The 23,409-nt window shown below is 36.0% G+C and overlaps 1 protein-coding gene across 1 annotated transcript in view; it reads right to left on the reverse strand.

The window, feature by feature from the left end:
* The window catches only part of LOC114616626 (cadherin-8-like), a gene marked incomplete at both ends in the record, with an annotated part of 43,149 nt that overhangs the window by 11,355 nt on the left and 8,385 nt on the right, over window positions 1–23,409 (reverse strand). The window contains 2 exons of the mRNA XM_028762052.1: window positions 130–317; window positions 4,030–4,197. Of these exons, the coding sequence (XP_028617885.1) occupies window positions 130–317; window positions 4,030–4,197 (356 nt within the window). The remainder of the gene's footprint in view (window positions 1–129; window positions 318–4,029; window positions 4,198–23,409) is intronic.

Here is a 23,409-nt window from a genome sequence, read left to right on the forward strand (position 1 = left end):
CCCACTATTCACCTTAAAGCTAAATATCTACCAATTATAGGTTCTATCTGTCTACTCAGCTCTCAGAGATTTCAAAAGTAGTGTTTTTCAAAGATATTTAGAAAATAAGGAAAATACTCCTTAGCTTACCTTTCTTAGTCTTATAACACCATCCTGGGCCTGGGTATCAGAAGTGATTTCAAATAGTGCTGTCCCATCTCCATCAATGATGTCATAGGATGATTGTGCATTTTCACCAATATCCTGATCATTAGCTTTAACCCTTCCTATCGCAGTGCCAAGGACCACATCTTCTGGTACTGAGAAGTGATACAAGCCTTTAAAAAGATGAAGAACACTGAGTATTATAGAAACACTATCCATTCACTAACTAATTTAGCAAGATTAATTGGACATTTTCTATATTCTGAAAGTCTCTAGAGATACTACCAGGGTAATAGTAGAAATGAAAAAAAAAACTCTTCTATAAAATGTATACTGATTTAAACAAATATAAAACAAGCATTTCCCAGAAGTATTGAGTCCTCTTCATCATTCTTCATAGACAGAGAACTTACTTATTTGCTGTATGGTTATTAAGTATTTGTTTGGAGAAACTCTACCAGAATATTAGTGTGTCTATGAGAATTTCCTTTCCTAAATTCTGTAAAATCACATTGCCTGCCTGTGGGAATATTCATTGTTGCCCCACATAAAATATTAAGCTAATTTCAGCATAGAGAGATGCAATGTGTAATGTGTTGAAAGTCACTTTTGAACTTACTTTTATATTTACAAACTTGTAGACCGCTTTTGATAAAATCCAATTACTAAACTTCTGCCATGCCCTGCAGCAAGCTATCCAGATACATGAAATACTCCTCTTGTCACTAAATTCTTCATTGCTCTAAAGACTAGAATCCTACCTTCAAAACTCCCTAGGCAAAATACAATTACAATGTGTTTTCATTCTCCTGTGGGGACAGTAAAGCATGTCTAATCAGTGGCATTTGTCCTATTTTTTATTCCAATGTCTTCATTGTGATGTTGGTTGCAGTTATCTTCATTGGTATAGTGGAGTCGTGTGGTACTGGAACACTCTCCCTGGCCATTAACACATTACTGCTCATCTGCCCTACATCTGTCTAGCTGTTCCTATATTTCTTTGCCTCGGGGTTTTATCTCGCCTTCAGATTCTATTTCATCCATTGCATGTCAGGCTGGAGGAACTGTTCAAGCATTGATTCATGCCATGGAAACAGTCATCAAAGACTCACAGGAGTTAGTTTATGAAATAGTAGTAGACTTTTCCCCCTCTCTGGTAGGATAACTTTGAGTTGTTACTATTTTTTTTATATTTCCAACAGATCAGACATTTCTCAGTAGGCTAAAGATACACTCAGCCATGGTATTAAGTGTTTATATCCTGCACACCTCTGGATTTCTAGCCTGCCTTTTTTACTTCCCTGCTTGTGCTCCTTGTGGGAGTTAAATTACATATAATAAGATTCTTGTCTCAGAGCCTGCTTCACGCAAACCCAAAGTCAGATAACCAGGAAGACCGAGTCTACAGCAATCACAACAAAATGGAAAAAAAAAAAAGAAATCTACAGAACACTACCTAATGTTAGTTTAAGACCAAACACTGAATCCCTGGATAAGCATGATATGCTTATCCAATTGAATTTGATTGGTTTATTTGATGAGCAGACTTCCTTAAGTTCTCATTGTTAAAAACAAAGCAAAATTATTTCTTGAGATTGGAATTCCAAGAAAATTGTGTATTAGCACAAATGTAATAAAGTAGGCAAAGACAATCTTCCTGCTCAACACAAGCCTCCCAGTAATCACAAAATTTATATTCCAGGTAAAATTGGAGGATATTCTCTTGGTGTGCTTACAAAATAAATAATCAGTCATTGGACCTCATCTTCCTGTCAATCCTACATCATGGTGCCTTGAAAAGCTAAGTAAATGCAACATTCCTTTATCCACTGCCATTTTGAGTTTTCTTGTCTACTCTATATGGGAAAGCACAGTTAACAATTATTACTTTTGCAAAGGGAAATTGCTTTAGAAGCCCACCTACAACTGTTGAATTGAAATAATCCCCTTTCAGTAAAAGATAAGTTGCATATTAATGAGTGAGAGTAGCAGGAAGCCAAGTAAAAAAAGATAGAATAGATAGAAAAGATAGAATAGATTATTTCAATATAAATCCTTAAAAGCTTCATAATTCAAAGAAGGGTAGATATAAAAGTGTACATCTCTAGGTAAAGATATATTTCTATACTTTCTGCCTTGGAATTTTTATGAATGAATTCTCAATTGCTTATCAAATGTGTCATTTCAGACCTCCACCCTGCCCCACCTCTCTCTCCTTGCCTTTTCTAGTTCCTCTCAATCTTTTCAAGAAATAGTTTTCATGTGGTGTTTTCTAAGCTAGGAGGAAGCTCCAGCAGGTGGTTAGCTGCTGATATCAGAAATATGATAATCTATCTCCTTAAATTCGTAAAACAGCACCTTCTTAGGCTTCCATAATTCCAACACCTAAGTATTTAGAGGCTATCTATGTACTTTACTCTGCTTATGCCTGTACCAACTTTATATCCCAGTACTTCTAACATCTTTGAAAATAATGTTTGCAAACTTATTGTTGTTGAGCTGTAATATGGTGAAGAAATCAGAAATCTTTAAATACTTATTTATCTGTTTATTTATTATTTCTCCTGAGAAAATCAGTGAATTCACCTATAAGTAAAGACATTTTAATAACTTCTTAATGATTTTAGACTAAACATCATGGTATGTAACATGGTAGACTAACTCAGTAGCTGCTTATTTGTCTGTAGCCTCATTTTCCAGGGCCTTCCAGTAAATCTAAGTCACTGGTTTTCTGAGTTTCAATGGCAGCAAAAGCTTTATCATTTTTGTATTGTATGTATTTAACAATACAAAAAATGTTATATACATGCATGTGTATGTGTATACACGCATACAATTTCCTAATTAGTGAATATATATATATATATATATATATTACATACATAAATATATATTGTACGTGCATGTACAAATTTAGGGCAATGCTCATAATACAAGCATGTACGCATATAAGGCCATATTAGTTACAATATCTATAACATGGAAATAATTTTGTACCTATCAATGAAATATTAAACAAATAAATAATGGTGCATATGACTACAGCATCTGTGTATTTTTTCTAACATAAATGAATGTCTTTTCATTGATAACACGGTTGAACATAGAGGAAATTACATTAAATCAAAAAAGCTAGACAGAAAAACAGTATCATCTAACTTACTCCTGTTCAGAATCTTTAAACGTGGATATGTGTAGGTAATATGCAAACATAGTATTATGGATATATGTCTTTGGCTACAGATTTTAGCCTCAGTGTCTATAATCCCTCTGTTGACTTATTCATTACATCCTGTTCCATGTATTTCCATGCATCCTTCATTTCTCAATTCAAGAATCATTCTGCTATATCTGAAAAACTTTAATGAATTACTCCCCCACATAATATTACTTGGTAAATGCTCTTAAGATGTGTGTCCTGCGAGGATGAAGATGTAAGGAAATAGTGATCATCTCCAAGGACCACTAATTGTGGTTACCTGAATTCTGTCGAGATTGCTGAAGCTGAACCTACCCTTAGTAGGGAATCAATGATTATTGCTCTCTCTCCCACCATCAAGAAGGAGAGTGTCTGTACGGAAATACCTTTAATGTATAGTTTCCTTTCCTACTTGAGACTTAGTTTATTTTCGACAACAATGAGATTACTAATGGATCAATATCTGAGCTGAATTTTCATCACACAAGTTATTTCTTATTCTATTACCTATTACCATTGATATTTGGGGTTTTCTACTTGTCATTAAAGTTATGAAAATGGATAGAAATTACTGTTAGGTAAAACTTGGAAGTAAGCAATCTCTGACTGTTATCAGGTTCTGCAAAGCTAAGGAAAATTATAGTTAAAATGGACATGATTCTTGGCTAGTGCAGGAAATCACTTACTCTGAGCAAATTTTGGAGGATTGTCATTAACATCAGTAAGGGTCACTGTGAGTGTTGTGGTTCCAGACAGACCACCAGAGTGTCCACCCATATCTTTGGCTTGAATTACGACCAAGTATTCCTCCTTGGCTTCTCTGTCCATGTTAGGAAGGGCAGTTTTTATAATAGCTGAAAGAAACAAAATAGAAGAATGAACATTAGTAGAACATTCATTAGGAAATGAACATGTCACACACAAACACATAGATCCACAGGCACACATATGCATATAGCAAGTGCTACTAGGAGAAGACTTTTGATTCTGTTGATATTTATTCTGTTGATTTGTCTGCAAAACTAATGTTGAGTCTGAATGTAGACTTAAGCATTCATAGATAATCTTCAGAAACACCTTTTGTAAGGTAGAGGAAAACTTGTAAAACTATACTTTGGAAAAGGAACTGCCTGCCCACACTAAAGTATAAATCACAACATAGCCTCATCTACCCAGGAAAAGCCTGGAAGTGAAAGAATCCTGCCATTTATCATACACACCAATTCCCCTAGAAGACGAGTAGATCAACAAAGAGCTCGGAGGCTCTAAGATCAAAGATGAATTATTCTTTGGCTGACAAATTCATTAATAAAGTGAACAAAATGAATGAATTATTAGAATCAACTTCACAGGAGTAAAACACCAAAGAGAAGTAAAGCCGACAAGTATTTAAATCCGAAGGTAATGTTATTCATTTATATTTTGTTTTAACAGTTCACTTGTATAATCTTTTCTACTATAAAAGTAACAATTGAATTAGAAAGCTGAGAAGATAAAGAAAGGAAGATAAAAGAAAAAAGGAGGCGAAAACACATTAGTACTATGTGGGGCAAGTAGAACCCTGTCACCAGCAAAAACTGAGAAGGTTCAGGAGATTCAGAAACCCTAGCAAATTCTCATATCTGAGAGTGGTAGGTGTTTCATCTACTCCTCAACTGGTTCCTGTCCTGGAACACATGACAAAGATACACCATGGAGAGGACTGTGACAGTCAGTCATGTAGGACAAACTCTGAAGCTCATCTACATGCAAATGAGACATCCCTCATATTTCATACCAAGCCAATAGAAAGCATCTGCTTTTAGATCCAACCCACCCCAAAATGTATATAAGACCCTATACACCAGGAATAAAACACAGGAGTTATTTCCTCAAGGACCATATGAGAGTGTCTGTCTTATAGGGCTGTAACACTATGGGGAAAAGAATTCTTTCTGGAAGCTTTTGTCTCTGCTTGAGCCTACCACAGTCACTTCCAGCTCAGTGGCACCAACCTTGACTCCTACCCTGCATGGACTCCAGAGCAGCAGAGGCCTTGGAAGAGACAGGGCAGCTTGCTTTGATCTGACTTCCCTTCTTCAGAGAGCCCAACTCTTTCGCCACTTCATGTGGATCTCCACAGATAGTGTCTGACACACAGATGGGCACGGCTAAGTTCTTTGTGGAGATCTTAAAGGTTATTGAAGGTATGTCTATTTACTAGTAACTTTTCTATTCTCTTAAATATTCACAACCTGCTTGTATTCCCCTGAGTTTGATTTAAAAAATCTTTACATAGCCCTCTGTCCATTCATATGCATTTGGTCATTGACAAGTATTGTACATGTTCTATACAAATTGAAGTTTATCATGCATTTAGTATTTACCTGTATCTATGCTTATAAACATGCAATCACAATTGTACATGGAATACTAGCATTTTATCACATTTCATCGTTTTCACACAGTGAATGTAATTTACAGGTACACAGATGTTCATATGAATGTACCATGTTAGTTCACAGTCTGACAGTAACACATATCCAGACTATCAAGTTCTCTCACCTTTCCAGAACCTAATAGTCTTGACATCATGGTCATGTTGATAACCATAATACATCTTTTGCTCTTTTCCCTTTCATAACCTTTTCCTCTTCCTCCTCCTCCTCATCTTTCTGCAGCTGTTATTTTGTGTTTTTCCCCTGATAGGAACACCCAAGATCTCTATCCTTCTAGGCAAGTACTAATACAGTACCCAATACTCAGCTTGGTACTACGCTTTTCTGTTGCCTGTACATTTGTGTCAAAGAAATGTTAAGTTCCACAAACAAAATAGTAATGACATGGGTTTCATTTCTTTTCCCTACTTTACAAATATTGCTATAGAAAAATCTCTGTCTGATATCTCATTGTCTTTTTTACTCGCTCAAGGATAAGTTTGTTGATGGTACTTGCTTTGAAGACCAGTGTTCTCCAGGAACCAAGTTACCTTTTGTCATCAAATATAGTGAATATATTGTCACTTTCTAATCCAATGGCAAAAGACATTGCCAAAATGCCATTGTTTTCCAGAGAGAAAGTTCAGAAGTACTTGCTTTGTAGTTATGAGGCTGGGTCACTGAGAACCAGAGCATGTATGTACATACCAATACAGTGAAAATACTGCCTTATGTGAATAGATGAATAATATCAAACTGGAAAGTTTTATGTCTAGCAGCTTTGCTCTTTATCTTCTTTTTAAAGATGTTGGGAGTAACATTCCAGATTGCTAAAGCAAGTGGGAATTCCCTGTAAGGTTACTTCAGGACACACAATACAAATAATTGGCTTTGGTTCAGATTGCTGAAGCCCACTGCCTCCAATCTTAACCCCAGTACTAGTAGTAATTCATTACAAGATCCAAGATAGAATTTCTAGAACTTTCTTTTTAGCTACCCTGTGGCTATAAAGGCAGTGTAGTAGAAACTGCTAGTGCCTTTTATCTACCAAGTTTTTCTCTTTGTGTTGGGACCTAGCTATAAATGTTACTTGAGATTTTTATTCCTACTCAAAGGACAGGGCATTTCACTTCCACAGCGTTGTGAGACATTGATAAACTCCTAAAATAGAAGACTGAAATTGCATTAACAGTCTCTGCTTTTTTGGCCCACATTTTCATCACAAAATCAGCAGCTTTGGGAGGATTAAAGACAAAGAATCTTTCTTAGGAAAAAAGAAAATATTGTGCTATCGTTTAATATATCATTTAACATAAAGTAGAAAAATGAGTAATTAGAACAGGCTGTATTTCTTTACATATTTGTAGCTCAACGTGTTGGACATGTGAACACTAAAAAAGACTTAAATCATCATTTCACTGGCAATTCTTGTCAGGTTCCAGCATTGATTATAATAAGGGAAATAAGAGCTTCCTACCACCATTGTTAGACAAAGTAATATAAAAATGCTTCTGTGTAGCCAAAACGCAAAGTACATACCCCTTTTTATCATATTGACCAAAGAACGTTAGTGCTTTTGCATTCACTTATGTGCTAATAGTCAAACATTTGCTGTGCTCAGTTGCATATTCAAGAGGTCATATATATTTAAGATTATATTGCAACTTGGAAACAAATTATAAAGTTATAATTTTTTCAAAATGATGTTTGACAATTTTTTTTTAATTTTTTTATTTCCGGGCCAGCTAGTTACGCTCTTTGATGTGATTTTTTTTCCCTTGAATATTTCTTCTAGTTGGCATGCGAGGTAGTGGGTTCAGTTATGATGTTTTCATATATGTCTACTACTTTATTTTGCACTTACAATTTCCTTTGTTCCTTGCCCTACCCTACAGCTGTTATACTTCTTACTGTCCCCTACTTCTCACAGATGGTTCATCCTTTGCTTACTTGTCATGATGTATTTAAGAAATAGTTTCATAATAAATAAAAGATAATTTTTTCTCACTCTAAACATTCTAGGACCTCTGTGAATTAATATAATAATTTTATTGAACTTTGCTCCTAATTTTTATAAATTTTAGATAAGTATCATTTCTTACAATTTAGTTTTAGACTCTTCTGCAGTTTTCTAACCTTGTTTAAATCGCAAGACATCCCCAGGGTAAACTCTTCTCCTTGAAAAAATGAAGAACCCTAACATCTCAAACGTTTGAGAAAGGTCAAGAATAATTGGGTTTTTAATTGAAGAAAACAAGTCGGTAGTTAAAGCTAGGATATAAAATACCCCCTGTATATTCATGTGTTATGTTCCTGGTTCCAGATGGTTTTACTCTTTTGAGAAGTGGTAAAAACTATAGCAGTTGGGAAGTAGTAGGGCACTACGCTTTCCACTGAAGCTTATATATGGGCTAAACGTCCTTCCTCTTTCTATACTCTCAGTTCTCATTGAGAACAGTCTCCTTCTATCCATGCTTCTGGCCTGAAACCATTCATATATTTGGCCAAGTAATCATTTAATGAACCTTCTGAAACATGTACCAAAGTTAGTGATTCTCCCTTTTGAGTTGTTTCTGTCATGTATCTGATCAACAGAATAGAAATTTAAGTAATACATGGGTCCTGAGCCAATCTGTAACATCACGTTTAAAGTTCACAGTCGAGGCTGAAACTAGTATCTTTTAAAAGAAATTCCCAAGAACTCAATTTAAGAAATCTAATCTAATCAGAAAATGAATGAGAACATTTGTTCTTCATGAATTAATTCAATGCATACTTGGAACTGACACTGGGGAGTATAGGTAGGGAAGGTAAGGGATTTGACGGAACCCTGGCAAAGGGAAAAAAGTGAAAAGGGGATCCTCTCCCTTTTCAGTCTGCACTGATCACCTTCCTATGAATAGACCCATGTGCCTCTTTCTCTGGTATTTAAAAGACGTAGTTTTACCTTTGCTTTATTCAATCAAATAGAGATTTCCCTAGTGTAAAATTTCAGAGTAAAGAATCTCAGACTGGCCTAAGTTCCTCCCAATGTTAAACAGCTGGGTTTTATGGCTAAGCACTGAGGGAGTGCTTCTGATTAGAATCCTGTCTCAGACATCTCAGAAATAAAAACTTATATGCGCTTCCCCCCTTCCATTGTCTTTAACATTATCATTGGAGAAGCATTTTGTATCCATCTCGACAACATCTTTTTATAATTTCTGTGATCTCACCAGATTGAGAGGCTTCATGAGAAAGGCAAGGAGATGCTGATTAAGTCTTTTGTCATATTGAAGGCTGATTACTGTAATTCACTCGTCGCGGGTCTCCCAGATTGTGCCGCACAGAGATTGCAGTGGATAGAAAACGCTGCGCTAGACTCCTCTTCTGAATGTGTCTTGTTGAACACATTATCTCAGTTATGAAACCCCTACCTTTGTTATCCCCAGAAGCCCTTGCTGATTCAATGTGCAATTATTGTCTCACTGTCTCTGAAAGAGGGTCTGTCACATAGGAGAGCAAATGGTACAGATTCCTGAAAGATAGGGTCCTGCTGGAGGTCCTGTATCGCACTGTTTCTTCTTGCTGGGTATGTGATTGGTGCTACATGCTACTAGTTATGAAGGTCAAAAATATACAAGGGGAGATGCATCCTACTTGCCTACCATAGCACTCAAAACTGTTTTCATGAGAGTGTTAAATCTGCACAAAGAAATCATGAAGAAAGGGGACACTGACACAAATAACTTAGAAACTGAGTCAGCCAGCATAGTTTTTAAAAGAAGCTGCATATCTCTTTCTTTGTAAGCAATAGCTTCCAGAAAATAGATTGGCAGATAGATGATAGATGGATAGATAGAGTGACAAATAGATAATAGATTCATAGATAGATTCAGAGAGAGAGAGAGAGAGAGAGAGCGAGAGAGAGAGAGAGAGAAAGAGAGAGAGAGAGAATAGAAGATAAAAAGACAACAGGCAGTTAAATAGGTAGACATAATCACTTAGATCTTTCTTTTTCATTCATTCATTCATTCATTTGCTTTGTATCTAGACTACAGCTTCCTCTCCCTCCTTTCTTCCCATTCACACCCTCTGACCTCCCCTCCTTTCATGCCCACTCCCTTTCTCTTCACAGAAGTGGAAGCTTCCCATGGTTATCCACCCACCTTGCAGTAGGACAGGTGCACCTTATCCTATTGAGGCTAGACAAGGCAGCTCAGTTAAGAGAAAGGGAACAAAAGACAGGCAACAGAGGCAGTGACAGCCCCTGCTCTTGCTTTTAGGGAACTCACGTGAAGACCAAGCTACACATCTGTTACTTGCATGTATGGGACAGTATGTCTGTCCCATCCATGCTCTCTCGTTGGTAGTTTAATCTCTGGGAGTCCTTATAGGCCCCGATTAGCTGACTTGGTGGGTTTCATTTGGTGTCATTAACCTCTCTGTCTTCTTCAATCATTTTTTCTCCTTCTTCCACAAGGTTCCATGACCTCTGCATAAGATTTGGCTGTGGTTATCTGCATTTGATTCTATCAACTGCATAGATTTGATCTTATAACTCTATATTTATTGACACTAGTTCTGCATTTATAGATTCAATAATTGTGAGTTAAAATATATTTTAATTGGGTGTGTAATGAATGCTTAGAGACTTTATTTCTTTAGTACCTAAGCTGTACAATATAACCTCTATTCACATAGCATTTACCTTGCAAATTGTTTATAAGTAATCTAGTGGGAGAGTATGCATATGAGGATGATCTTTGGTAGATTTTGTTATGTATGTACAGTAAGCTGGGTAGTGAGAAATATTAAATGTATCTAATACAATATGAAAAAGTAACAAAAATATTAAAAATCAAAGAAGTCAAATGAATCAGGAATCAAAAATTTACTTTACATTGTTTAACTCAGATTTTTGAAACTAACAAGTATCTAAGAATATTACAAATGATTCAAACTTTTCAATCTTCTTGTATTTGTATTTTCATATTTTGTAAGACATAACTATAGAAGTAAAATTATTTAAATATCAATACTAGATAAACGTTAAATCAGTGGTAAAGGCATATAGTATCATGCCATCATTAACAACTCCATTATAAAAATTCTTTAGCAACATAAAAAATGTATATAAAAAATTCCCAGATTTCCTTAGACATAATATATGCCATGTTTGATGTATTTTATAATATGCATATAAAATTTGCCACTGAAATACACACAAAGTTAGCTTGATCTGTTCTGTGAAGGTGCTTTAGAGAACTGAGCCCTGCTTCTCAGTACTCTAAGATAGACAACAGAACTTCATGCTTTAGAGAATGGGCTCAGGTACGAATGCAGGAGCGTTTGTTATGAAAGAATTATGTGTTATGTGACCTTGGAAAGATAACTTCCCTCAAATCTGCATATCACTCATACAGAATATTGTATATTTTCAAGTAAGAGCTTAGGTTTTGGTATTATAACATGAGCTATAAAAACCAAATTTTTCCCTGAAACATTGAACACACACAAACATACCTGCACATACACACACACACACACACACACACACACACACATGCACACACACATACTTACACAGACAGATATAGGTAAGGTATGTATAGTGTGCACTTTTAACAATAAACATGCAACACATTACAAATACACTTTTAAATTCACACATATTATTGTTTGTATTTTACAAATGTAAACTTAAATATATAAAAATTTAACTTTAACTAATTATTCTGGGATTGTCATGAATAATAACTCTTAATTAACAAAATAAGACACCTCAAGGTATAAATGTGCCCTGTTAATGTTAAAAACAAATAAATAACAGAAGGATTTTTCTCAATCAAATTTTCGCAAATTCCATGTTCCTAAACATGAGTCTGTGTAATTCTCCTCACAGCCTATGGCTCTTAGACTCTGTTCTTGTAATTTTTTGAGAACTGGCACAAATTTTAGTGTATCAACAAGTGTTTATGGATAATGCAGCAAGTCCATTTTTTCACCTTTACTGTACCTCTTAAAGTGCATTAATCTTTTCACAGTCTGCTCTGATGTTTCATCAGTAAGAAGTCCTTTCCAGGTAGAACTAATTGCTTTCTTCCTTTTTATCTTATCCATGTTTGCTAGGAACTTTCTTACAGCAATTAATTTTCTGTTTTGTCTCCATTTCATTACCGCTTTTACTATTTCAATCTGTCCTGAGAGCAAATTACCATATGCAAAGCCACATCTCATTCACCTTCATCTGCCTAACACATAACAAAATCCCTGTCGCAGAATAGGTCTTTAGTAATTGTAAGAGAGAAGAAATTAATACAAAGAGGAAGAAAATGTAGGAAGGAAGAGAAAGCCAAACGAGGACTATCAACTTGAAAAAATGCCTGGAGATTCATTTATGAATATGCAAACTTTGACACATACTAATCATCCTATCTCCAGAGACCAGAAATATTCATGCTGCTAGAATGTCACTAAGTGTCTCCGAGGTCAAACACTTGACCTTGTCATTCCATGAGAACACAGTCACAGCTTCAGTTTGTGTGACCATTCAAGATGAAAGAGAGTGAGATGTAGACTGTGACACTATTTTTCTCTTTGTTTTTCTAGACACCTTTAACTATTTCTTGACTGGCATTAATTACTGGCTATTAATTATCCATGTCCGTGTATATGGTGTGGTGTTACAGTACTGCATATGTGCTCAGCCATCCTCAACTTGGAGACTGGTACTATACAATGGGTTACATATCATAGTAATACTTTTAAAAATTAATTACTTGGGCATGAATTTATGAAAAAAACATGTTGAGATATATACACTTTATTAACAGTTATTTTAATCCCTACATTTTAATCCCATGGATGTTTATCTATCTTACAAAAAAAACATAGTTATAACATTCAAAAATCTCCATCTGCAGCTTATAAAAACAACAATTAACTTTTTTAGAATTTGAACATTTACTGTCTTCTGGATCTTAAAAATTTGGTATGGGATACAGCTGGAGGAAAAGTCTTTAGCAAGGTTGTACCTTCTGTGGCTGAACAAGAAGCTTCATCTCAGGCTCTAATCCTCTGATTATGAAGCATGAACAAAATAATATACTTGTTTTTTGGCAAAAACATCTTCACAGTATTCTCAGCAGGATATTTATCTAACCATCCCTTCCTAAGCCACCGAAGCATTGCAATGAACTGAATATGTGTCTCTTTTTTGTAATCTTTGACCCTCTCTACCACGTGTCACTGAGTTTGAACGTTTGGGAGAGAGCATCAAGCTAGAAATCTTTAAATAAAACTAATGAGAATCATTTAAGTATCCTGGTGTATAAAATTGCATTCCACCATGTAAAATTCCAACGTTATCATGCAGTATATCCTTCGATAAGAAGGATATGAAGCCATGGCTTCTTAGTCATCCTGCTGTGTAGATAATAGCAATGTCTGAGTCCACATTGAATAGCAAACAAAATCCTAGCAAATGAATTAACAAACACAACACATTATATAGTGTTAAATACAGCAAGCATCATGAGTTTATGGTATGGTTTGTCTCTCTCATAGATGTTTGAATTCTCTGTTAAATAAATCTACACTCACTACAATCTCCAATATCAACTCATGACTAGCCAATGACTAGCCAATTGCTGATGCTACTTAAATGGCTAATTTGGAGTTATATGGAGATACTAGCAATTACTCCTATTCAGAATTAACGTGAAAATTTCTTTACTCCTAAATTAAAACATTTCTACGGACTTGTCAATCAAGTAGAGTGATTTTTTAAAGACCATAATAGCTTCATTCTTTCCTTAAGCCATGAGTTCAATAATGAGTTGTAGATTAAATAGGTAAGGTGTACTTCATAAAATCAAATTGAAAGATGCTATGAACTGGATGCTTTCTCCTAGACATTCTGAATGTACACTGATAAGAACAGCAGGAGTGTACACAAGTTAAAAAAAAAGCATTTTTTGGACTCCCTTACAAATAGGTGAACCCATGATTAAAACATGAATCTTGAGTACATTTGGTGACTATTTTCAACTCTTATATAAACAGTTTCCATCTTCCTGGGAATTGGAAATAGAATAAATATCAAGTATGGACAGGAGGCAGGTATGAATGGGAAGAGGAAGAATCTGGATTGGAGATTGGAGGAAGAAAAAACTGGAGGGGACTACCAGAACTTGGATGCATTTCTAGAGCAAGGTAGAAACCTAGTACAATGGAATCCTCATAGAATCTATGAAGGTGACACTAGTGAAGATTCCTAGTAATGGGGCACATGAAACCTGAACCGATCATCTTCTCTAACTAGGCAAGGGCTCCAGTGAAGAGACTGTGACACAAATACAACCACAAAACATCCAACTTACAGATTCTCATGCCCGAATGATGTGCTAGGACCAAAGTCTAGAATAATTGTCATCAGAGTGATGAGACAGATTTTATCCGGCAATATCCAGCAATCTTGTTGCCTGCGTTCTCTTTTACTGGCAAGTCCATTCCTTCCCTGGCATTACAGCCTGCTTCTTCAGGACTCTGGCATATACTGAAGACCAAATGAGACAGCCAGCCTTGCGGACTGAGAAACGACTGCAGTCTTGGACCTTTCTGTGGTTGACAGCCATTGTTAGCCAATACATATATACATGCATATATACATATGTACATACATACATATATATATACATAAATACATACACCTGCATATTATATAATATACATACATATATACATATTAGATTTATACATATAAATATTATAAGCATTCTCTTTATTTAGAGAACCCTGATTAATATAGATTTTTGTCCCAAGACCAGGGTTTTCCTGGGCCAGACCTGACTGTGTTATTTTAGGAAGGATCTTGGAAGGAATTTTGGACATTGAGGTATAAAAGCCATTGAGTGCTGAGAGCTAAGCAGACAGTTTTGTAGGAGCTTAGAAGATAAGAATGTTCAGGAAAATGCGAATAATGGAGGCCTGGCATGTCAAATTTCAGAAGGAAGAAAATACATGATGGGGATATTTATAGGTAGAGTTTGTGGTGTCTGGTCAGCTGGAGCTGGAGCATTGGATGTGATTAACAAAAGACCAGAACCATTAAAGTGAAATTTTTGCCTTTCTGGGATAATCAATGCACTTCAGCTGGACCTGAGAAATAGTGGTGCTTAAGGAAACACCAACATCATTGAGGAGAAATCTTCTGGGAAATGTTTTCTGAGAGTCTGTGCACAGAAGCTCCGTTTCAGATGTAACCATGGTTGTACCTCATTTTGCAGTCACACATGGTAGTATAAGATTTGTCAAATTGGTACTGGTTTGAAGGAAGGAAAAGCTTATCAAAGCAGCCAGTCTTAGTATAGTGAGAGGCCAGCAGAGTGCAGTGAAGAAGGTAAATGCTCACTAGCAGTTGAGGATCCAGAGTTGAAAAGGTCAGGAGAGAGCCCATGAGAAGCTATTGGTGAAAACTTAGCCCAGTTTTAGTAAAAGGCCATAGCATTTTGGATATGTCAGTATCATCAGGTGACTGTCAAGAACAGCCCCAGCCCTGTGGTGAAAACTACATGAACATAGAAGACATGCTCTGTGTGCACAGAGAGCAAGTATGAAAAGTGACAGGGGCCTTTTGGGGGAGCCCAGAAAATTATGAGTGTGTTCTATATATTGGACATTAATTTGATCATAGTGTGGGGTTGTAGCTTTACTTCATTGAGATTGTGTGGCTGCACCATGGTTTTACTCTTAAAGAAAGAAAATATTTAACTTACTTTGGATTTTATAGGAGCCCATAATTGAGAGAATTGAATTTTTAAAGCAGATCTTGGATTTTTAAAGGAGACTTAGGATTTTCAGAGACTGAACTTTTAAAGTAGTTGAGTTTATAAAACCTGTTGGACTTGCAATATGTTTTATATTTGTGAAAGTTATTAAAGATCTTTGAGTAAATCACCAAAGAAGAAGAGGAAGAGGAGCAAGGGGAGAAGAGGAGGAGGAAGAGGAGGAGGAGGAAGAGGAGGAGGAGGAAGAGGAGGAGGAGGAGGAGGAGGAGGAGGGGGAGGAAGAGGAGGAGAAGAAGAAGAAGAAGAAGAAAAAGAAGAAGAAGAAGAAGAAGAAGAAGAAGAAGAAGAAGAAGAAGAAGAAGAAGAAGAAGAAGAAGAAGAACAACAACAACAGCAACAGCAACAACAACAAACCAAAGAGGTAGAAGAAGATGAAGTGAAAATAATTTAGGTCCTAAACTATTTTATGTTCATGGTTTCTAGGGGTCAATTATCCTGTCTAAATGTATTTTAACTGGAGATAGTCCAGAGTCATTTGAATTCTTGAAGCATAAAGAAGACTCAAGAAGTTTCTTTAGGAGGCAAGAAACTCGGAATTTAAGCATGCTCCAGTAAATATAATAAAAAACAGAGTGGACTTCTTTTTTTCTTTTTCTTCTGGTGGGTGAGGTCACAAGGACTGGATAAGAGACATAGAAGGTCTGGAAAGTGAGTGTGATTGGGGTGCATGAAGAAAAATTTCCAAAGAATCAATGAAAATATTATTTTGAGAAAGGAAAAGGAAAGAAACAAAATGCTCCAAAAAATTGGCCTGTAATCAAGCCTGTAGTACATTTTAATGCTGTGTGATTATGGGGGAAATCCCATCCCATTGTGGGTGGAGTCACTCGTGGTCTTGGATTATATAACATGGCAGGCTTAATAAGTAATAGAGAACAAGCAAATAAGCACCAATCTTACATGGCCTTTGCATCAGTTCTTGCCTCCAGTTTACAGCCCTATTTGATTTCCTGGATGAACTTCTTTCAGTGATGTTACTACATACAATGTGGAAGTGCAAGCCCTCTCCAATGTGCTTTTGGTTATGGTGTTTCTTTTTAGCAATAGTAACCCTAACTAAGACAAACACTCTTCTGAGATCTTCTAAAATTGCACCTAACAATTCTTAAAGTAAAGTAAATACTTAAAACAGATGTTTACCAACTTGTTAGTCTCATGGTTGAAAGGAATTATATTAGTCAGACACTCCACAATGTATTGAACAGAGCCTGCCAATCCAGACAAGTGGGACATGTCGTTTTAAGAACCAAAATTTGGTATCTCACATTGGTGTTGATTTTTGCCTTCCTTTTTAACTTACACTGTTATAAATCACAAGGGAACATTCTTAACATCCATGAACTCTAATTTTTATTCCAGTTATATGAAGATAGCCATTTAAGGTATAGTTCCTTTTTAATGATGAGAGGAAAATTAAACATGCAAAATATAAAACTAGTAATTGAAAAAATAGCAATTAGCCCATCAATACCTTAATGAGCTCATGTTACAATATACATGAAATTTCCAAAAGAATAACAAATTGGGGAAACAATCTGATTCCACTGTTTTTTCACAGGACTGCAGATAGAGAGGTTTTTACAAGGGTGTTTGTTTCTAATTGAAGCTTTAAGAAAGGTGTCATAGGTGAGCTAATCACTTGCCATGATTGCCCTCAGTAAGAAATTAGGGATAGGAATGAGCTAAAAGTACTGTGCTGTTCCACTCTACTCTTCTGGTTCTAGACCATACTAAGTGGAATTACATGCTAGATTCAGTCAAATTTTCATGACCTGATTCTTTACAATCCAGAAGCACCCTGACCTAAAATAATCTCCTCGCCACTCTGTTCATTTCCAGGAGCCTTTTGTTGTATTCTCCAATCTCTGCTCTGAAACCCTCCACACTCTTCTTTAAGAGTACAAGGTCCCATTTGTCCTGCATAGTGACTTTCCTCCTCCTCTTTCCATTGTCCTTCAGAATAGAATTGCCTAATCCACTTCTCAACATACCTTTTTTATGACAATGATGCTGCATTATGCCCACTTAGTCAGATCTGTGTCTTTCTGAAGGACATCCTTAGTTTTTGTATAACTGCACCATCCCTCCTTTTCCCTCTTCCCTCTCATCACTGGGTTTAATTATTGCATTTTTTCTTTATTTTGTATGATTTTAAAATAATGTCGGTACTCGATATTGGGTGTCTTTTATCTCCCATGTATTGGGAGTGAAAGGACAGCAACAAAAATGCCAGTTCTATTTCAAACAGAAGAGAGGGAGACGTATGATTGAAAACTCACAAGGAAGAACCTCATTTTACATGTGTCTATTGAGCACCTACTTCACATCAAACATTGCCTCATATACTAAGGAGGCAGTGATAAAAAGAGGCAAGGGGGCTCTCTACATAAATTTACTATCTTTGAGAAAGCAGTAGAGCATATTACAACTAATAGCACTCCATGAAGCAGGGTTACTGGCCTCCATAGTCATTGGATTCTGTTATGAACCTTTTCATTTGTTATATTGTGCTACTTAACTAGCAGAAAAATGGAGATGTTTACATGATATATGTATGTATATAAGTATATCCTGTAAATGACAATTATTATCAGTTGTTTCAGTTACATAAACAAATTTTTACTATGATTTTTTAGGTTATTTCCTGGATATTACTTTTCAGCTAAGATTATCACACATGTCAAAGAGCCAAATATATGGGAATGGATCCATGTCCTTCCAGGACTAGTATAATCAGACTTGTCAAATACAAGGGATGGAGCTTGGCCTTCCTGAAGGAAGCCAGAGGCAAAATTAGGAAAAAGAAGAAGAGGAAGAAGAAGAGGAAGAAGAAGAGGAAGAAGAAGAGGAAGAAGAAGAGGAAGAAGAAGAGGAAGAAGAAGAAGGAGAAGGAGAAGGAGAAGGAGAAGGAGAAGGAGAAGGAGAAGGAGAAGGAGAAGGAGAAGGAGAAGGAGAAGAAGAAGAAGAAGAAGAAGAAGAAGAAGAAGAAGAAGAAGAAGAAGAAGAAGAAGAAGAAGAGGAAGAAGTGGTGATACATGCGGTAGCTAGTAGCATTAAACTATAAAAGGAATTAGGAAGGACAAGAACATATAGGTTTAAGGGTCCCTTAGGGGACAACAGCAAACCTATCAGACTGCCTTTTCTTCAAATACATTAAGTAGGTCATAAATTACATTGAAATTAAATTTGTAATAAATAGGTCATATTACTTTTATTTGTCTGGTTTCTTTTTTTGTAAAAGTAGACTAGTTCTAGCTCGGTGATTCCTATCAATCATTCCACTCGCCACACCCTATCCTCTTTCTACTGTCATACAAACATTTACTTTTGAGACTTTGTTCTAAGGAATCTACATGAAGATAAATGTTTTAGGAATTCAGGTTTGGTGTGTGAGGCTAAGACAAAATTAACAAGGAAGCCCACTCTTCTCTTAATGCCAGTTTGCTTAAGTTCAATACATCCTAACTAATCACATTCCCTTTTGTCAAAATAATATTTGTTCAAAAATCTTACATGAGATTTATCTGCAACAAATTCCTTCAAGTTGGTGAGCACGCTAGTTCTGAAAAGCTTTTGGTTGTTTGTTTTAATAATAATAATTAAAAAATATGGGGTTTATAAATTTATATGTTCTGGGTTTGTCCACAGAATACAGAAAATCTAAGCCAACTATTTCTGAGAAACTTGTTGTCACTTCTTGTTTTATATTGTGCAAATCTGCATAAAATATTCCCTCTCAGGGGAATCTCTGTGTCTTTGCATGATTGCTTCATAAAGGAGAGCCCATGTAATACAAAAAAAGCAACAATGATCAACAAAAGCATGCATGTTCACAAATACAAAATTTCTCTTTAGAACTTGTTTGAACTTATTTGACTGTGCATATAGAGAATAAAGCTTGACATCAACTATCTTTTATAATTTCCTCCACATGATGCTCGTCAACTTGGAGAAACTGCTGGCGAGTATATGCCTGGAATCCTCCTGGATCTACCTTCTCTGTGCTAGCATAAGAGAAGCACACTGACGTTGTAAAAAAGTTGGCCTTTTACATGTTTGTTGGAGAATGAACTCAGAGTCCTGTGCTTCTGTACTAAGCACTTGACCAACAGGGAAATCTACACCACTCTGCCCACTTATGTTTTAGTCATGATTTCTGTGACCTTTGTTTCAAAATTGACAAAGGAATTAAATGAAAAAAAAAATGGGTATGAGTATACTGAAAAGATAATTTTCCTACCCTCCTAAGTACAACATGATATATGTACTCAAAGTACCTCTCTACCAAACAATGTTGGAATCCATATTTTCTATCTAAATTCTAATACTTCCCCCAACCAATGAACACAGGGATGTGAACACAAGTATATTCTCTCTCCCTCTCTCTCTCTCTCTCCCTCTCCCTCTCTGCGTGTGTGTATGTCTTTCTTTTTTTACCAATCTACCACAAATATGTACATTTCATTGAACCACACAGAAAACGCCAAAAGTATGTGATAGATACAGGAAGATTACAGAGATGACTAGCTACTGCAAATTTCCTTTAAAGGAACTTTTATCCATTTTTTCCCTGGGATAATTGGCAAGCATCACCCCTAAAGAATTCAAATGTAAGACAATGCCTTTGATTCTGGATAACTCTGTACATGATTCTTTTCATAGCTGCTTATCTAAACATTTGATGTTCTCAAACTCTGATGGTTTTGTTGGTGGTTTATTTAGAGGCACAAAATGTTTTAAGTCTTATAATCTTTGCAGATGCAAATGGCCTGCTATGTCAAGGGGAAACTCAGGGTTAATTTATAGTGTAATGGCCCTCATATACAAAACAAACGATCTAGGGAAGAAAGCAGGGAACTGGCAAATGAGCTAAGGTTTTCCTTTACTTAGTGATTCATCATCATGCGCTAAGTCTGTAAAAGCCTGCAAATTTAACTCTAATTTCTTAGATGTGGAAAAGACAGAAAGTCATGTTACTTTTATCTGCCCACTTTAGTTCTTCATACTTGTGTGACTTTGGACTGTGTGATTTAAATCCATGATACTGAGAGAATATCTTACTGTGATAAGGAATGATGACTCAGAGGGAAAAAAAAAAGGATTAGGTCAGAGGACTATGCCAGCCCAAGCTCAAACACTACAAAGACAGTCATTGCTGAGTTGAAATCCAAACTATCCTATTTGAACACTGGGAGCATATATCACAACACGCTATCACAGCATCAATCCCACCTGATTGTTTTCCATATGTAATTTTTTTCTTAATTTCAAATCTGCTTTGCTGGCCCAACACTGTCAAATTTGGTCTCTGAGACTTTAAAGATCCTCTTACCACCTTCCTACTACAAAGCAAATGACTATTGCCTTGCCTACTTCCCTTTGCAGTTTAACATCATTATCTTCTTAGTGAGTGATTTCCGCTCTTCTGTATTTCAAAAGCATAGCCCTAAACTCAGAATGTCATCATCCAGTCTTTCCTAGATGCATACTGCAGACAGTGTGACTCTACCAAAGTCACATCTTCTCACTGATTCTCTCATCATTTGTAGAAAGAGCACTACAATCGCTTTCTTCTTCTTGCCAGCCTGCACAAAATAATATCCCCCACCCCTCTGCTGACATCCCAGCTCTTCCCTATCCAATCATCAAAGGCTTTTCTCAACTGCCTTCTACTTGTAGAGGAAGAAACAAGAGCCTAATTGACTTTTCTATTGATGCTGACTCAGTTTGGATAATGCCTGACATATACAACCATGCAAAATTGTACACTTTTCAATGTTGACAAAGAACATTTTCTTCTTTTAAAAAAGTTGCTGTGTGTTTAACCCTTCCAAAAGTCAAGCTGAAATTTAATTGCAGTTACAACAGTATTTAGAGGTGCGGTGTTTAAGAAATGATTAGTCCACGAGGGCTTTGCCCTCCTAAATGGATTAACTATTATCACAGTTGTTTCTTTCTTAAAGAGAGACAATTTTGGCCCCCATTTGCCTTTCACCCTCACCTTTGATTTTTATTGCTATGTGAGATGCTCATGATGTAGCCACATATACCCTTGCCTCAGAAAATTGATCTTGGATTACACAGTCTTCTGTAGTGTGAGGAAAAGGCTACTCTTTATACATTGCCAGGTACATATGGCATTCTGTCATAGCAGCACAGATGGACTAAGACAGAAATTCCATATAAAAATGAATCCATCTAATGCTCACTTCCAGACCTCTTCTGAGGAGAAAAAGAGGTTTAAGCTAATATTTCCCACTTTATCACCTTTTGTGATTGAAAACTCTGGGCAGATAATACTGAAGAGTTTGAGCGACATTGCCCTACTTAACAGGGAGCTACAGGGCGTAATTAATTTATGCATGTGAAACATTCTGAATACCTCAGAATTAAATTACTGATGTGCTTATTCTCTCTCTTATATAAATATTTGCACAAGTGAAAATTCAGTACCTTGACATTTATTGAAATGGTTGCATCGAAAAGGGAGGTAAATTGACTCCCATACAGGTGTTACATCAGTCAGAGAAGAAGACAGCCCACACAAATGGAGAAGAAAATATGCAGAGTCAAGAAGTACTCAGGATGACTGGGTAAGACATCACTTAGAAATACCACTTCCCTCTCAGCTGAAGCAGTAGGTGAAGTAAAGACTTTATACTCTGGTTCACTGTGTTATGGATATCTTACCAAATTAATAAGGTAATCTGTATGAGAAAGATGAAGAAGGACTGGAAATTCACCTAAGTGTGTAGAGTGCTTGCCTATCATGATCAGGATACTGAGTTCAATCCCTAGCATCGTATCAACTATGGTGGCCTCGACAGCCCTTGGGAGGTGGAAGAAGGATCATCATAAACTGGAAGTCACCCTAAGCTACATAATAAATTAATAGGCAACTTACAGTAGAGATCTATGAAAATTGCTAAAGATAAATAAAACATAGTTTGCAAGATGAGTCCTTTCTAAAGCGAATAGTCAATATTTTTATGCCAGTGTGTGCAATACTGAAAGATGTAGTATCCAAGTTTGTGATCTGAGTTCAGACATTAAGATTAATTTTGAAAACTACAAGATCTCAAAGAGTAGAGGGGAACCTATGTGTTATGTACTCTGACTACTCCATTGGAATAATTTTAGGGCCCTGAAATATAACTATAGTCACTCAAACCTTAAGAAATAAAAAAAAAATGGGATCATGTACATTTGGGATACCTCATACCTCAAAGATACTATGGAATGTAGATTCAGAAGTAAAGCGTCACTCTGTTTCCAAGATTCACAGTGACTAACTCACATATTGCTTTTGTTCCTATCAATAATATCAAATCATATTAATCATATTGACAGTCTCTGAAATCCATTCTCTCAAATATAGCAATCCCATGGAGTCTCAGCATTGTTCTAGTAAAGGACTTATTTGGAACACAAACAAGCATATCCATCCTTCTGTCTTTTCAATTACTTTAGGTGAAAATCAGAAATAACTAGTTTCCATAGTGTTGGAAGTCCATGGTAAGTTTTGAGGTGACAGATATAAGGCAAATTTTGATTTCAAATGTGATTTTCCCCTGAATATATTTTCACATCTCATAGAAAATTATGTCATCTCTAAATAGATTATACTGTGCTTATTCTAATATTTAATTGTTGCAATTTTTTAGAATGAGGAAATAGAACAAGAAGGAGGATAGAGACATGACCTTTTAACTATTGGATAATAACTCTCGAAGTTACAAGGTAAAGATAAGCACTGAGCCTTACTGAATTTGTAAATATTTTTTCAGTGTTTATTATGAATAGTCCTTGAGCCAGACTA

The sequence above is a fragment of the Grammomys surdaster genome, unplaced genomic scaffold, assembly GCF_004785775.1.
Source record: "Grammomys surdaster isolate TR1022 unplaced genomic scaffold, NIH_TR_1.0 332729, whole genome shotgun sequence".
In the NCBI taxonomy this organism is placed as follows: domain Eukaryota; kingdom Metazoa; phylum Chordata; class Mammalia; order Rodentia; family Muridae; genus Grammomys; species Grammomys surdaster.